The following is a 14,759-nucleotide window of genomic DNA, read 5'->3' on the forward strand; positions in this document are numbered from 1 at the left end:
GGGTCCAGGGGCCAAGGGAGATGCTGGCAGAGAGGAACAGAACATGGTTAGCTGTTTTTACCAGTAAGGGGTTATCTACTCGTTTTACTTATTAATGCAGTTTCTATTGAATTTTCCCTCGTTAGAAGTGTGAACTCATCAACTAAAATAAACTTAAAATTTCAAGAATCCAAACCTGAGCCCTGGCCCGGTAGCTCAGTTGGTTAGAGTGTCCTCTGGATAAGGTTGAGGGTTCGATCCCACATCAGGGCACATACAAGAAGCAATTAATGACTACATAAATAAGTGGAACAACAAATCGATCTTTCTTTCTTTCTTTCTTTCTTTCTTTCTTTCTTTCTTTCTTTCTTTCTTTCTTTCTTTCTTTCTTTCTTCTTTCTCTCTCCCTCTCTCCCCCTCCCCCTTCCCATCTCTCAGGTCAATAAAATGAAAATAAAAAATAAAATAAAAATCCAAACATGATGTAAATATGTTAGAGCGAAAAATTCCCAAAACCTCATATCCCGCCATAACCATGGTCAGCAAATTTTCCTGTAGAGTTTTTTCCATTTGAATTCTAACCTGTAGTCTTCCCATTGATGACATTAATATCGACTTGTTGCATTTGTGATACAAGTGGCTGTGAATTGTTTTCTAGCCTAGAAACAGCGCTAACGTTCTGGTGGGCGGGGTCCCATGTACCTTGCGCACAGCCTTCCAGGGCTCTTACTCCAGTGCAGGTTCTCACTGCAGGTGTGTAGTGGGCCTGCATTTCCAGTGTGCTTCCAGGCGATGCCCAGCTTCTGCTTGACGGAGCCCGGGTTGAGCAGCACAGGACTGAGTCCTGTGCTATGGTTCTGTGCTCATAGAGCAGTGTGACATCTCCAGGCTCACGCGTGTGCACGTCAGCAAGCTGGTAAACCATGGCCAGAATCTCACAGCTGCATTCATAGCTCATTCCCACGGTGCCCGTGGTTGTAGGCAGCCACCCAAAATCATCAACAGTGCAGAGTCCTGCAGAGCCCAGTGTCATCAGTAGCTGTGATGAAGCATTTTATGCACTCTCAAATCTGTGGGAGGAGCCTGTGCTTATGGAAAGAGTAGCCCAAAGTGCCGCATCAGTGTGGATGGTGCTATAAGGACACAGGAGCGTGGTCCACCAGGGGCTGCCATTTTCTGTGGAGTCTAGCAGTCAGTGTCTCATTTGTGTATAGAGTGGTCTTCTGTGTGCACAAATGCCATCTTATTCCCAAACCACTCTTTGTGTTGTTTATCTTAATCATTGTTACAAAAGCATATTTATGGGGTGATGAAAATATTCTAAAGGTAGATTGTGGTGATGGTTAAACAACTCTGAATATGCTAAAACCCTTGAATTGTACACTGTTAAAGGGTGAATTTTATGGCATATGAATTATCCTAGTAAAGCTGTTTTTGAGAAAAGAATAAAATATATTTAAACAGATATTGACCGTTGAATCTAAATCCTGGGCAGGATCGGAATCTGGAAGCTCCTGCCCTCCAGTGTCCCAAGCCAGCTTTGGAGAGCTCACTGCTGCTCTGTCTCTCCCGCCTCCTGCCCCCCCTCTGTCTCATCCTGAACCCTGGAAGCGCTAGCTGCTCTTGTTTCACTTGTGAATTCCCATACACACTGGCAGTAATTGGAAAATCACATTTTGGTGACAGTGTGGAGGCTGGCTGCCTGTGGGATCCTAAATGATTCCAGTTCCTGCCTAATTCAGAGCTCACTGATGTTGCCCTGGGCCTTGTGGTTCAGTGGTCAGAGCGTCAGCCCTCCACCAAAGGGGGGGTTTGATTTCTGGCCAAGGGCGTGTACCTCAGTTGCAGGCTCGATCCAGATCCCTGGTCCTGGTTGGGGCGCATGCAGGAGGCAGCCAGTCAATATGTCTTTCTCACATGGGTATTTTTCCCTCTCCTCTCTCCACTCTCCCCTTCCCCCCTCTCTCCCTCTCCCCTTTCCCCCTCTCTCCCTCCCCCCTCCCCCCTCTCCCTTCCCCTCTTTCCTCCACTCTACCCCCCTCCCCTTCCCCCCTCTCTTCCTCTCGCTCCTCCTCTCTCCTCTCCTCCCCTCCCTCCCCCTCCCCTTCCCCTCTCTTCCTCCCCCTCCCCTTCCCCTCTCTCCCTCCCCCTCCCCTTCCCCTCTCTCCCTCCCCCTCCCCTTCCCCCTCTCTCCCTCCCCCCTCTCCTTCCCTCCCCCCTCCCCCCTCCCCCTCCCCCTCTCTCCCTCCCCCTCCCCTCCCCCTCTCTCCCTCTCCTTCTCCCTCCCCCTCCCCCCTCCCTCTCTCTGTCCCTTCCACTCTCTGAAAAGCACTGATAAAAATATCCTTGGGTGAGGATTAAAAAGAAAATAAAATAAATGCACATTCCTCGGCCTTGTCATAGGCCTTGACCTAAGTTGCAGCCAGGAATCTGCCTTTTTAACAAGTCCCCCAGATAGTTAATAAGCATGTTAAACTTTTAGAACCACTTATGTTGAATATACACAAAAATGTATAAAAAATAAAAAAATTGAAAACACTTGTAATTTCCTCTCTTAAAGATGATCACGTCTGGGGCTAATTCCTTAGAGCAGTTTTATCCCCGTGTGTGTCTCTTTATGTATTTTTACAAATTGTATCTATTGTTTTGTACCTGTTTTACCATCTGCGTAACATTATATCCTGAGCATTTTCCCATGTCATTAAATGTTCTCCAGAAACATGAAAATTAAGCAGTTGACCTTTGGTCTGTTTTACCCTCTATCATTTTAAAAAGCTCAGCCCAGGCCGGGACAGGCCACGTGACGCCGTGTTTCTCACTGGACCCTGTTTTGTAGATCAGAGATGGGTTCCATCGTGGGGAGATTTATTCAGCCTTCCCTCTGCACGTGGGCATGTGGGAAAGGAATGTAACTGGGTGTCTCCTTAGTTTCATATGCAGATAATTTAATAGCTGACTCATAACTTATGGGCAGTTCTGTTTGGCATTTTTAGAAAATGCTCCATTTTTACTTTTGCCCAAAGTGAATTTGTGTAAACCATAGTCTTGCTTGCATTTCCAGACCCATCCCTGCTTTTGACATCAGGGTAGTCATTTCTGGCAGGTTCCTATTTCTTACACAGTAAGTGGGTCTTTTATGCTTAATTTTAACTTGAATTATTAATCATTAAGAAGCAATTTTTAATATATTTTAAATGACTTTAGTGTTGTGTGTTTTATTGTGTCTACAATTTAACAAATGCCAACTACAAAATGATTCATAGGTTCACTTCCTTTAAACAGCAGTAATCATTACATTGTTTATAAATCTAAGTACCTTTCAAGTTTTAGACCACGGCTGTGCATCAAAAGATGTACCTGTCAGAAAGGAGCTACGTTAACTGCGAAACACATGGAAGAGATAGCCCTGAATTCCCTAGAGCTAGACTATCCTGGGCATGGTCAGTTATGAAGTTTCAAGGAAGAAACATGTAGGTCATTCTGTGGGGTTTCTGGCTCGACTTCAGGAGGAGTCGCTTGCGGAGTATTGACACGTCTGTCCTCTTTCTCTGACAGATGCCAGAGATGCAGAGCAGTTGAGCAGGAACAAGGTGACCCATATCCTATCCGTCCATGACAGTGCCAGACCCATGTTAGAGGTAAGAGGGCGTGTGCCAGGGTGCAGGGCCCCAGCCACATGCCGCCCCCACGCTCCGGTGATTGCTGCCCATTGCTGGGCTGAGCCGACTTAGCTTCACGCCCGCCTGTGGAATGTGGAGGGTGCGGTGTTCTGACTCTCCTGCTGCGTTGCCGGTTTGGCTTTCTTGCCTCTGTGCCAAAGAATAAGCTGGCACTGGTTATTGCCCTCTGGGTATTAGGGACATTTCAAACCCATTTCATTCCTTTCAAAATTATCTCTGGTTTTAGAATCCAAAAGAATCCGGCTACTCATTTCCTGATTTTCTTTCTTCCATGTAAGCTGTTATATACCATTTCCATTTAGGAATAAAAAACAATGGGAGACAAGTTGTCACTGGAGATTTTCCAAGGCTCCTCTGGTCCAGCGACTGTCAGTGTAGAAGCTGCTGTGTTTTCGTTTTTCGGGTAAACAAGTGTGTGTTCCTGTCCACTAATTCCCAAACTGCCTTCAGCGTTACCCTAATGGACTGTTGGAGTTGTCCAGGAGCCAAATCCATTTCTGTTCATTAGACCTGGCAGAGCCCAAGTTACCTCTTTTTTGGAAATAGTGAATGTATGGTTGTAATACATATTGTGTTTTTCTATTGTAGAGTGGTGTGTTGGAGAGTGGAGTGATTTGTTCTGAAAGAAATAATCCTACTTCAAGCTGTTTCCACTTAAATTCATATTATACAAGAATAGATAATATTTCTTATTGTAAATCTATTTTCCTTAGCCATTAGAGCTGCCAGATTTTAGTTACTATAAAACAAATGAGGATGTGGAATAGTAAGTGATTTTATTAAATATTATAGAACCAGAGAACCATGGGCGGTAAACAGAGCTCAGCTGATTTCTTGAGATCTGTAAGCTGGTGCTTCCCTCTGTTGTTCTAGCTCACAGGTTTTTGTTAAGGTGCTATAATCTGTGTTGCAGCAAGATTTCATTGAAAACCACACAACAAAAAGCACATCATTTTTTGGAGCGTGAAGATTTCTTTGAAGATAGCCACTCCATCTTTTCATCTGTAGAAGATAGTTTGTATGTAAAACATAGCCAAGCTATGGCCACAATAAGTTAAACATAAACAGTTAAACATAAACTGGTCATGATTGATTTCCTTTTAAATCATAACATGAGGCTTGAGGTTTCCTTTATTTTCATGAATGACATAGATGTCCTTCCCACCCCCGCCCTCCAAGCCCACCTTCTGACTCTGTACTCCATGGAATATGGCCCTTAATCTGTCCCGTTGTAACCCTGCTAGATACAAGATCTTCAAGTATGAGAAATAAAGGAGCTCCTGCCCCGATCTGCCCGCCTCTCACTGTACACATGGGAAACGAGGGTTGGGAAGTGAAACGGGGGATTGTAGCCCCGTGCGGGGACCACTGTTTGCCTAAAGCCCTCACAGCTGGGGACAGCCGTGTTCCCGTCGGCATACAATGAGCATTTCTTATTCCCTGTATATCTCAGTCTACAAGAACAGATTACACCTTGGAAAAAGAAGGAAACTGTCCCTTTCTTCACAGGACCTCGTACTCGGTGACATCCTCTTGTAGTCTTTGTAGCTATTACTCCCTCAGCGTGATAAACGTACTTTCCTGTGATTGCATATTTATTAAGGCTTAGACCAGTTTTATAGCATAACACAGTATAGTGTTGCCCTTTGGTTGTATTCATTTTTAACTTCACAAGTAATTCATGAGTACATTCTTATAAAAAATGTAAAAATAGCCTCTCTGGTGTGACAATTAGGGGAAACTGAGGCACCAAAAGTTACTTGAACCGACACACTCACACCGAGTTGTTGGAATGGAGGAGATTCACCACGCGGGGACCAGGCGGCTCAGACCTTTGTTTAGCCCCTGCCTGAGGTCTATGGCAGCCTCTGTCTTACATGGCAGCTCCAGTTTCAGAGGCCAGGCTCTCACCAGCCTGATGGGTCAAGGAATTAACAGGTGGATTTCATTCTACATCGGCCCCGTGTCCTGCTGGCCCAGAGTGAAGTGAGGCAGGGATGAAGGTGAGAGGGTAGACTGTGTTCAGGGCTGAAGTGAGGGGCCCTAGTAAAGAGTGGAGGCGGAAGGAATGGGAGAGCAGAGAGCTGGACCTGCTCCGTTTCCTAAGAGCTTTAAAACCACGTGTGTTTATCTTATGACCCCTGACTTACTCTTTGTTGCCCTGGTCTGGGGTGGGGCTGGAAGAGGGAGGGAGTTTATGTGAGTCCTGGGCTCGTGTAGCTGTCTGTGGATTGGGCAGTGCACTGTGGGTACTTCTTTGGTTTGTTTCCAACAAACATCTGATTGGGTTTAAAAGCACTGGGTACCGCCCGGCCGGGCGTGGCTCTGCGGTTGAGCGTCGACCTAGGATCCAGGTGATCGGGGTTCGATTCCCGGTCAGGGCACATGCCCGGGTTGTGGGCTCATTCAGTGACTCTCATCATTGATGTTTCTATCTCTCTCCCTCTCCTTTCCTCTCTCTGAAATCAATAAAGATAATATTTTAAAAAATTTTTAAAAAGCACTGGGTCCCAATGGGAGAGAAAAAGGGGAACATGTGTAACACTTTTAACAATAAAAATAAATATAAAAAAATAAAAGGACTGGGTGCTTAGCATCAGTTAGCAAAGGACTTGGGGATCTTTGGGTCAGTTCTTATTGTGATGGAAGCTATGAGAGAGGACGGGTCGTATTGTTCAGTGTAGTTTCTAAAACAGAGCTCAGAGGTCAGGGACTTACCTAGGATTCTCAAAGGATAGCCTGTCAGACAGTAGGCCTGGAATGTGATGCTTTGCAAAAGATAAATGAGTTTAGGGAATTTAACACCCCTCTGGAAGATTCACAGTCGTGTTGACAGAATAAGATTGACAGGTTCTGCACGAAAGAATTGGCCAGTCTAAGCAGGGACCAGCGTGCGTGTGTGAATGCTGTGTGACACACCACCTAACAGCCTCTGTGGGACTGTGTTCTGCTGTGTGCAGTCGTAGGGATCCAGAGTAAGGAGTAAGGAGGACCCTGGAAAGGACCTGCTACCCCATAGCATCTGGGCGAGTCTCCTGAGTAGGTGCATGCTCAGAGGAACGTTCAGACACCTGAGAAGCCAAGGGCACTAGTCGAGGAGGTAGTGCCAAACCTGACCTCATTACCAATGGAGTCTGTCTTAGGATGGGTTTCTGTGACATCTTGGTGTGGTTGGGATGGGAAGAAAGGAAGATTACACAGGTTTCATGCTGTTATATCCTCTTAGGTGTCACCTGTTGCAGTACCTGGTCAGTAACAATATTGTAAAGTACACCCACCATGAAAGTCCTTGTGAATATGTTGAAGACGTCTTTAGTTGTTATGCACTTAACGTTTTTATTTAGGAAAGACTAAGGAACTTGGTTGATTTTAGTTAGAGTAGATCTGATTTTCCATCATTTGGGTAATTATTGGGGGTTTCCAACGTCCCATTAGCAGAGCCTCCCACTATTCCCAGCAACCTGACAGGTGGAAGACAATGAATGATGCTGTTCTCACCTCTGCAGTGCCTGGTGGCCCCTGGTCATCACATGCAGCCAGGTGGTCTCCAATGCTTCTGTGGTGGATGAAACGAGTTCTTCATGCTCTGAACTGTAAAGGAAGGTGGTCAGCTAAGGGAGGGAGGCCTGAGGCTTCCATTATTGTCTCTTCTGAAGAGTCTGAGGAATAGATCTTCCAGAATGAAGGCTCTTAGAAACTTGGGCACCTTTGTACTCACTCGAGTCAGTCCTAAACTAACAGGAAATTCTGAAGACCTTGGACTCCCTTCTCATGCCAGCTGAGCAGGGTCCTAGGGAGGATGACCTGCTTGTCCCCATCACTGTGCATGAGGAAGATGAAGATTGGAGACGTTCAGGGACTCGCTTTTAATCCCATGGCTGGTGTATGGCTTTGTAGGAACTCGGATCTTCTCTCGGGCTAGAGGTTTTCCTGTGTGCCTCCTGCCGAGGTCCTCTGATAGCGCGGCTGGTGCCCTGATTTTGCCAACAGTATGAGTAGATGTTGCCACATCAGCCCTGGAAAGGGTGTGCCATTTGTGCCTTGATCAGCAGTGTAGGAAAGTGTGTTTGCCAGACCATCACCACCACTGAGTTTTATTATTATTTACTTTTTATTAGCAATATATTTGTTTTGTTTTATTGCCTCAGGTGCCTTCCTCACACTGCTGAGTCTCTTGTCCAGACATTTCTTCCCTTTGGAGGCAGGGAGTTAATGATGTGTTCATTTCTTGAGCTCCTCCTACATGCCAGGCCCAGGGCTGGTGATGGAGATAACAGAAGTAAATCTCAGTATCTACCCTGGCAAAACCCTTAGTGTATGAACAAGATATGTACTGTGGTTATTTTAGCAATACTAATAATAATCACAGTTAGTGAAAAAGACCCTGGCTCTGGCAGAGTAGGAAAAGAGGCTGTGGGGCTCTGAGAACAAGGCTCCTCTTTTGCCATGTGAGTCTGGGGGCATTTGTAGTGACCAGGCAATTGACTAGGCCTTGGAAATTTGGGAAATCTGGTTGGTAGCATTCTAGCCAGGGGAGGCTGGCAGAGTGACAAGACATACACTTCTAGTGGTGCCCTGACACCACAGGCCACACCTGTCACGTCCACTGCCAGAACTAGTGAGCCAGCAAGCAGATAGCATCATCCAGTGACAACTGGCTCACGTCACATCCCAGCAAGTGGCAGAGCCAGGAGGAAAGAAATGGTTGCCACATATATGGTTTTAACAGGGATGAAGCCCAGCCCTGTAATCATAAGATATGAGTGGGAGACCCTCCTCTGTTTGCATATGTAGGGCTTGGTTAGAGGGTCGCTTGCATTTGGTCCAAAGTGTTTTCTCATTTGTGAGCTGTGTCTTTGGTGCCTACTGATGGCCTCAGACTTGAGTGGTGGTAAAAACTCCTGCCAGAGACGGTGAGTTCAAATCAGAACCCTTCCACTGTTTCTAGGTGCTGAGGAAGTAATGTTGAGTAATGAAAGGTCTCTCCCTTCCCCTGAGGAAAGGAGCAGAACTGTCTTTCTCATGTAAAAGATTTCAGTTTGTTTCATTTTTCATTCTGGGTCTTTAACCAGAACACCTGCAGGAAACGACCATTTTTCACTATTAACAAGTGCTTTAAAAAGCTCTCTCATTCCTTCGCTGGGCTAATAACCCAAAGACTTTTAATTTTTAAATAGTGTGTGTTTTAGGATTGAAATAGGAGAAGTATTGTTTGGTAACTGCTTTCCATGCATTCATGTATGAAATGGTTTATCCTGTATATTCAAATCAGAGCACTGTAGGTCCCTGAGGTAGGTCTTTTCAGCTTGAATTCAGCTTGGATATTCTTTGCAGTTTCAAGCGTGACTTTTATATTATAAGTTGCAGCCTTTTATTATCATTTTTTAAGAATAAGATGTTTTCGCAGGCAGGCATTTATTCCTGGTGGTTCTGTTTTATCTTTCCTTTGACATTAAAGACATTCTTTTCTGAAGTGTCCAGGCCCAGAGCTTCCTTTGATTGTTTGTTTGTAGTTAGCCCCTTCTCTTGGCTCTGATATTTGCTGTTATCTACATGTCTGTACTGCTCTTGCGCTGACCTGCTTATGAGGACATTCATAAGCCAGATGACTCAAGGCCAGATGTTCAGTCTTCCTAGACAGCGGTGCCAAGGGACTGAGGGGCTCCTGGAAGGACCTTGTGCCCCTGCTACGTGTCTGCCTGATGACCAACCCCCTCTCTCTCCCTCAGAAGTTTTTTTGGCTTCCCAAATGTAAAACAAACCAAAACCCGGCTTTTAAATGGCATTGAAGTATAAAGAACTGTGCTTCTTTGTGCACTTTTTCTCCCACCCTGGTCTTGCTCACGCAAGTGCTCCCCTCCCCTAGTATGTTTTGAATGTTGTTTCCAGCTCTCCTTCTAAGGACACTCCCAGTGCCCTCCAACCTCAGGCTCCTTCCCTTTTCTCTGCAGTATTTGCGTTTGTACTGTTGATTGGGTTGTGAATTGTGTATGCTCTGTGACAGCTTCTTATGGTGTGTCAAATGGCTGCCTAGCTCTGTCTGCTGATCAAGCTCCTTACCACCTCTGCCGGGCCCCTGAGCTGGTCTCAGGCCAGCTGCAGCAGGGGCCACACTGGACTTGTTTGCTCTCCTCCAGCACTCGGCCTGGCTGCTTCACAGGGCCCTCTGCAGATGCTTGCTGAGAAGAAGGGTCACATGCACTTTCAGCTCCACTCCAAAGTGAGATATCATGTCTTTGGTGGTCACTGGGGTGGGAGTGAGGGTTGAAAGAAGAGCTGTGCAAGAATGATTTAATCATAGTAACCTGTGAAGCCAGAGGGCCTGGTCAGTTCAGTGCAGCTTTATCTCTGTGGGTTGTCTGTGTAGGTTCTCTCTTGTAAGCATTGGCAGGTGTAGATGTCCTGTTCTATGGAACTGTTGGGGCCTATAGTTCAGGATCACCTCTTCTAAGTTATTACAATTGAGACTCCCCTGTGAAGCTCCTATGACCTTCTGATTCATCTCTTAAGATCCTTCAGCTACTTTGGATTGCGTTAGAAGCTTGGTCGTACAAGGAGGTCAGTCCATCAAAGACACAGTCAGTGAATAATAAAGTCCAAGGTTTGCCACAGCCAAGACAGCATGCTCAAGATAGGGGCAGAGTTGGTTGACATGCCTCAGATTTCAGGGAATTTATGGCCAGGTCATGAAAAGCTGACAGAACATTCCAGGCACAGGGGCACGTTATCTGGCTCCTGAGGGAGAGCCTTGTCACCTGTGGTCCTCCTCTGGTGGCCACACAGTCAGACTGCAGAACCTCACCCTCAGCTGTGCCTTTCTACCTGGTGACCACGTCAGTCCTCAGCTCTCAGAACCCATGGGTCCATCCTGTCCATGACCTTCACATCACAGGAGCTGTAGCCATGCTTCCCCTGGCACAAGAAATATAATTGTCAAAAGCCAGGTATCTTGTCTTGTACACACAGGTATGGGCCAGGCTGTTCACTGCAGCTCTGTTTGTAATAGCAACAGATTGGAGCCCACCCACATGGTCAGCAGAGGGTAGTGGTCAGTTATGACAGCAATTCAAAAAGAAGAGGAAAGTTTATATTGTGCACAGAAAAAGAGCAATTTTATGCAAAAGAAGCAAGTTGTAGAATATCTCTAATATGACCCCATTTAAGGAAAATTAAGTATCAATAATATATTTCCAATGTCATATAGATGTGTAAATGCACACACATAAGGGTTTGAGAGGACCATGTCAAACCCCTAAGAATGGTGAAAAGAAGTGGGGTAGGAGAGGAAGATAGGAAGGATGAGTTTCATTTTTTCTGTTATTTATTTTTTATAATGGGATATCTTCATAGTATGTTTTTGAATGAAGAAAGGTAAGGCAGGAACACAGGCAAGTTGGTGGCCATACTCTTGGTGTTGTGATGATGGCAGGTAGGTTGGGTGTTCAGCTTGGCTAGAGTGGGTTCTGTGTTTAATAACAGTGTTTCCCACAGATTCACATGTGAATGCGTGACATAGACAAGCTACATCCTTGTTGCTCATGGTCAGTAGGTACAAAGCATTCATATCAGTCATCTTCATCATTAAAAGGAGAAGATAGCCCAGAACACAGATTTCAGATGTATAGATTTCATTTTCAGTATCAGTTATGTTCTGCTTCTACTTGGTTGTTTCAGTTGAATGAGTTTATAACCTTTTCTGGGATTCATAGTTCTCCTAGTTATGTAGCTCAAAACATTGGGCAAGATTTCCTATTTGGACTGGCCGGTGTTTCCAGTGTGGATGATTTCAGTTATTTTACTGGTATCGCAAAAAAGACTGCACTGTCAGATCACTGATGAGGTACAGGGCCTTTGAAGACGAACCATTGTCTGACCTGGAATGGTTTTCAGATCAACAGTTGTTTCCAGTCAGCCTCCGTTGTCTTTGCCTCTCTAGGAAATCCTCTTTGATGCCGCTGAATATCCTGGGTTGAGGTAAATTTGTTTGAAGCCAACCTCAGACTTAAATAGAAATGACTCAAATAGAAATGATTATGGTAGGTATCGAAAACTGTCTAGTAATTGCTCTTTCTCGAGTCAAGCGGTGCCTGAGCTCCTGTGTGGGGCAGTGAAGTGCAGAAGGCTGCTCCCCCTGGCTGCTGACCCTCAGACAAGCTCACTTAAAGTGGAGCTCCAAAGCCAGAATGGTGACGCAAGTGGGCCGAAAGGGGCTTGAAATTTTCTAGTTCTCCCTTGGTTCTAGAGAGGAATTGTTGCTCTCTGAATGGCAGAGGCCTGTGCAGATCTTCCTGTGCCTGGCTTCCCAGAGCCCTCTATACTTCAGCTGTGGACCTGCTCTATAGTACTCACACTTGCTGGCCAGCATCTCCACACACCTGAAGACTCCCTCAAAACACTCTCCGCAGACTCTTTCTCTAAGTTGAGTCCAAGTTTTTGGAGCGTTTCCTGCTGAGCCCCCTCTGGTCCCACTTTTTTGACTCCCTATGTGCCAAGTGCTGTGTTCCCACAATGGGCTTGCCTAGTTTGCATCCCTCCTGTCCTCACCAGAGAATACTCCAGTGGCAGGATCTGCCAGGACTTCCAACCCCAGGTCCCAGGAGAGCAGGTAGCACATGGGCTCTCCTCTGGGTGCAGCGGAAGTGGCAGTGGACACTGACGCAGCGGCAACTGGGCTGCCGCTAAGTGCTGGACTGCATGGTGTGGGTGGTGTGGGAGAGGCACTGTCTGTTTTACAAGGTCCTCATGCCCTGGGCTTGGGGCTGGGAAAGGCCTGGTAAGGAGACTTGTTGAAGCAGCCTCCTAGGACTAGTATGGTTTGGTTCAGTGGGGAGCTGTTCCTCTGGAGCCCTTCCAGGCCAGTCAGGAAGGGGGAAGTAAGCCCAGAGCCACTGGGGACATGCAAGTCAACTGCTCATAGCGAGAAGGAGGTATTCAGCCTGGCGGGGTGACAATGGTGACATCTTCAGTCCTCCTTTTAGCTAAGTTGGGAGTCACTCCCTCAGATTCAGCACTTTTATTGAGTAACTACCTTATAGCAAGGATTTGGGATAAAATACAAAGAGGGATAAGGTGGGCCCAGCAGTAAGATGGGACAGGCACAGAAATCCTTACAACAACCTTGCAGAGTTGCAAACACATCACAGACGGAGGATCCCTAGGGGGCCCAGGAGAGAACCGCTAACCCTGCAGGCCATCAGGCTTTGTCAGGGAGTGGCACTTTGGTGCAGCCTAAACGCTAACAGGTTTGTAGGTAGTAATGCTGTGAAGACACCCTTGGAGTGGGGCTCCTGGGTAAGGAAGCACGCATGGTGGGCACAGGGCATGCACAGGCGGCGGACTTGAGCAAGGGCAGGCGTGCAGAGACCAGGTGTGTTCTGGGACTAGTGGGCGCCCAGGGGAGCAGGTCCATCGGGTGGCTGGCTGGGAAGGTAGGCCCACGGCAGACTCAGAAGGGTTTCCTCTGTCAGGTTGAGTCTAAGCTGTATCTTGTGCAAAGCAGAGACTTTTCAAAGATTTTTGAACAAAGTCAGGTGACACATTCAGATTTCTCCTCCAGGATTTGACTAGGGAAAGAGAGAGAGTGAGGGATGTTAGTATTAGCAAGATGTTGCGAACTTAGTGTAGTGATCCTGGTCAGAAGGGATGAGGGTTTGAACTGCGGTCCTGAGGCATAGGTTTTTTTTCCTAGAAGTCATTTCCACAAAGTGACACAGCAAGGTTGAAAAATTGAGGGATGGGAAAGTGTTCTGTAGCATGCATGAACCCAAGGGAAGGGGGCACAGCAGTAGTTTTATCAGACGAACAGAATTGAAAGCAAAAGAAAAGAATTGGAATAAGGGGAAGAGTTCATTAAGAAGTTATACCAGCCATGAACTTGGGGGTACCTTATAAAACAGCTTCAAAATATAGAGAACCATTTCTGAAATGGAGAAGAGGGTCTATTTGCGGTGAGATGTGGGGGTGAAGCAGGGGAGGAGTTACGGGTGCCTGAGGTCACAGCTGGACTGGAAGGACAGCTCTGCCACCAGTGGAGAGCTCCAGAGGCGGAGACGGAGTTGAAGAAGGACCAAGCTTGGCTCTGGGTGAGATGCCCATGTGATATTCCCAGTGAGATGGAAATGTGTATGCAGGGCTCAGGAGAGAGATCCAGGCTGGAGATGAAGGCTTCAGCATCCTCAGCTACGCCCACCCATGAGGTTGAACAAAGCCATGAAAGAAATGCTCCTGCAGTGTGTCTGGGAGGCTAGGAGATGAACAGCATGTTGGAGGTGGAAGCATCTAGCTTTGAGTGGTGGTGTAACACTTAGAGCACATAAACATGGATCCCCTCAGCCACCACATGTTGTGAGGCGGAGATTATTATTCCTAAGGCCACACCCCTTGATGGGTTCTAGTTTGTCTCAACTCTGTTGAGTCTAGTCATGGGGATTTCCTGCAGGGGCACCCCAGGGCACAGAGGGGTTGGAGAGGAGGAGCTCTGGGCAGATATTCTGCAGTTCTTTGGACATTAACCCTTAACAGGAAGGCTCCAGTGCCTGGCCACATTAGGTGCTATGGACAGAGGAAATGATGGGGCAGAGGAAGTGACATTGGAGCAAATCTGAAAGCTTTAATAGGGGTGCAGTTTTCCAAGGAGTTTACAAGAAAGAAGCAGCTTAGTGCTGAGGAAAGAACCAAGGCAAGTATCCTTGGAGGGCAGTGTGTCCTGGTGCCAGGGCTGGACAGCTCAGTGTGTGACTGCAGAGCCTCAATGGCCCTGGGTGTCCTGGCAGTAGTGTGGCGGAGGGTTGCTGGCAGTCTCCTTGTGAAAGGCTTCCCATTTGCAGTCAGACATTTGAGAAGTAACAAGTGGTTGGTTGATTAAAACCCAAAGCAGGTTCATGGCACTCTCAGTGCCATCATTGTTTGTAGCTACAAGAAAAATAATGACTTAAAGGTGGCCTGGTTTCCTGAAGTCTGGTTTAAGCAAATTTGTCGTTTTTCAGGTGCTCATAATAATGCATTGCTGGCAGGGACTGCAGGTGGACCGTGGTTGCCACCTGCAAGGGAAGTGATCAGCCTGATTTTAAGAGCCAGGAATGAAGCAGCGGCACCAGGCTA

At 46.7% G+C, this 14,759-nt stretch overlaps 1 protein-coding gene across 4 annotated transcripts in view; it reads left to right on the plus strand.

The window, feature by feature from the left end:
* Positions 1–14,759, plus strand: part of DUSP22 (dual specificity phosphatase 22) — a 54,881-nt gene that overhangs the window by 13,848 nt on the left and 26,274 nt on the right. For 2 of the 4 annotated variants that reach the window (XM_087820688.1, XM_087820689.1), the window contains exon 3: positions 3,535–3,617. The exons of 1 other annotated variant lie outside the window; for it this stretch is intronic. In XM_087820688.1, the coding sequence (XP_087676814.1) occupies positions 3,535–3,617 (83 nt within the window). Of the gene's footprint in view, positions 1–3,534; positions 3,618–14,759 lie in introns of those variants that run through there. One more of the 4 variants, XM_087820691.1, reaches the window with a different exon arrangement.

The sequence above is a fragment of the Miniopterus natalensis genome, chromosome 9 (assembly GCF_054644295.1).
Source record: "Miniopterus natalensis isolate mMinNat1 chromosome 9, mMinNat1.hap1, whole genome shotgun sequence".
Taxonomy (NCBI): domain Eukaryota; kingdom Metazoa; phylum Chordata; class Mammalia; order Chiroptera; family Miniopteridae; genus Miniopterus; species Miniopterus natalensis.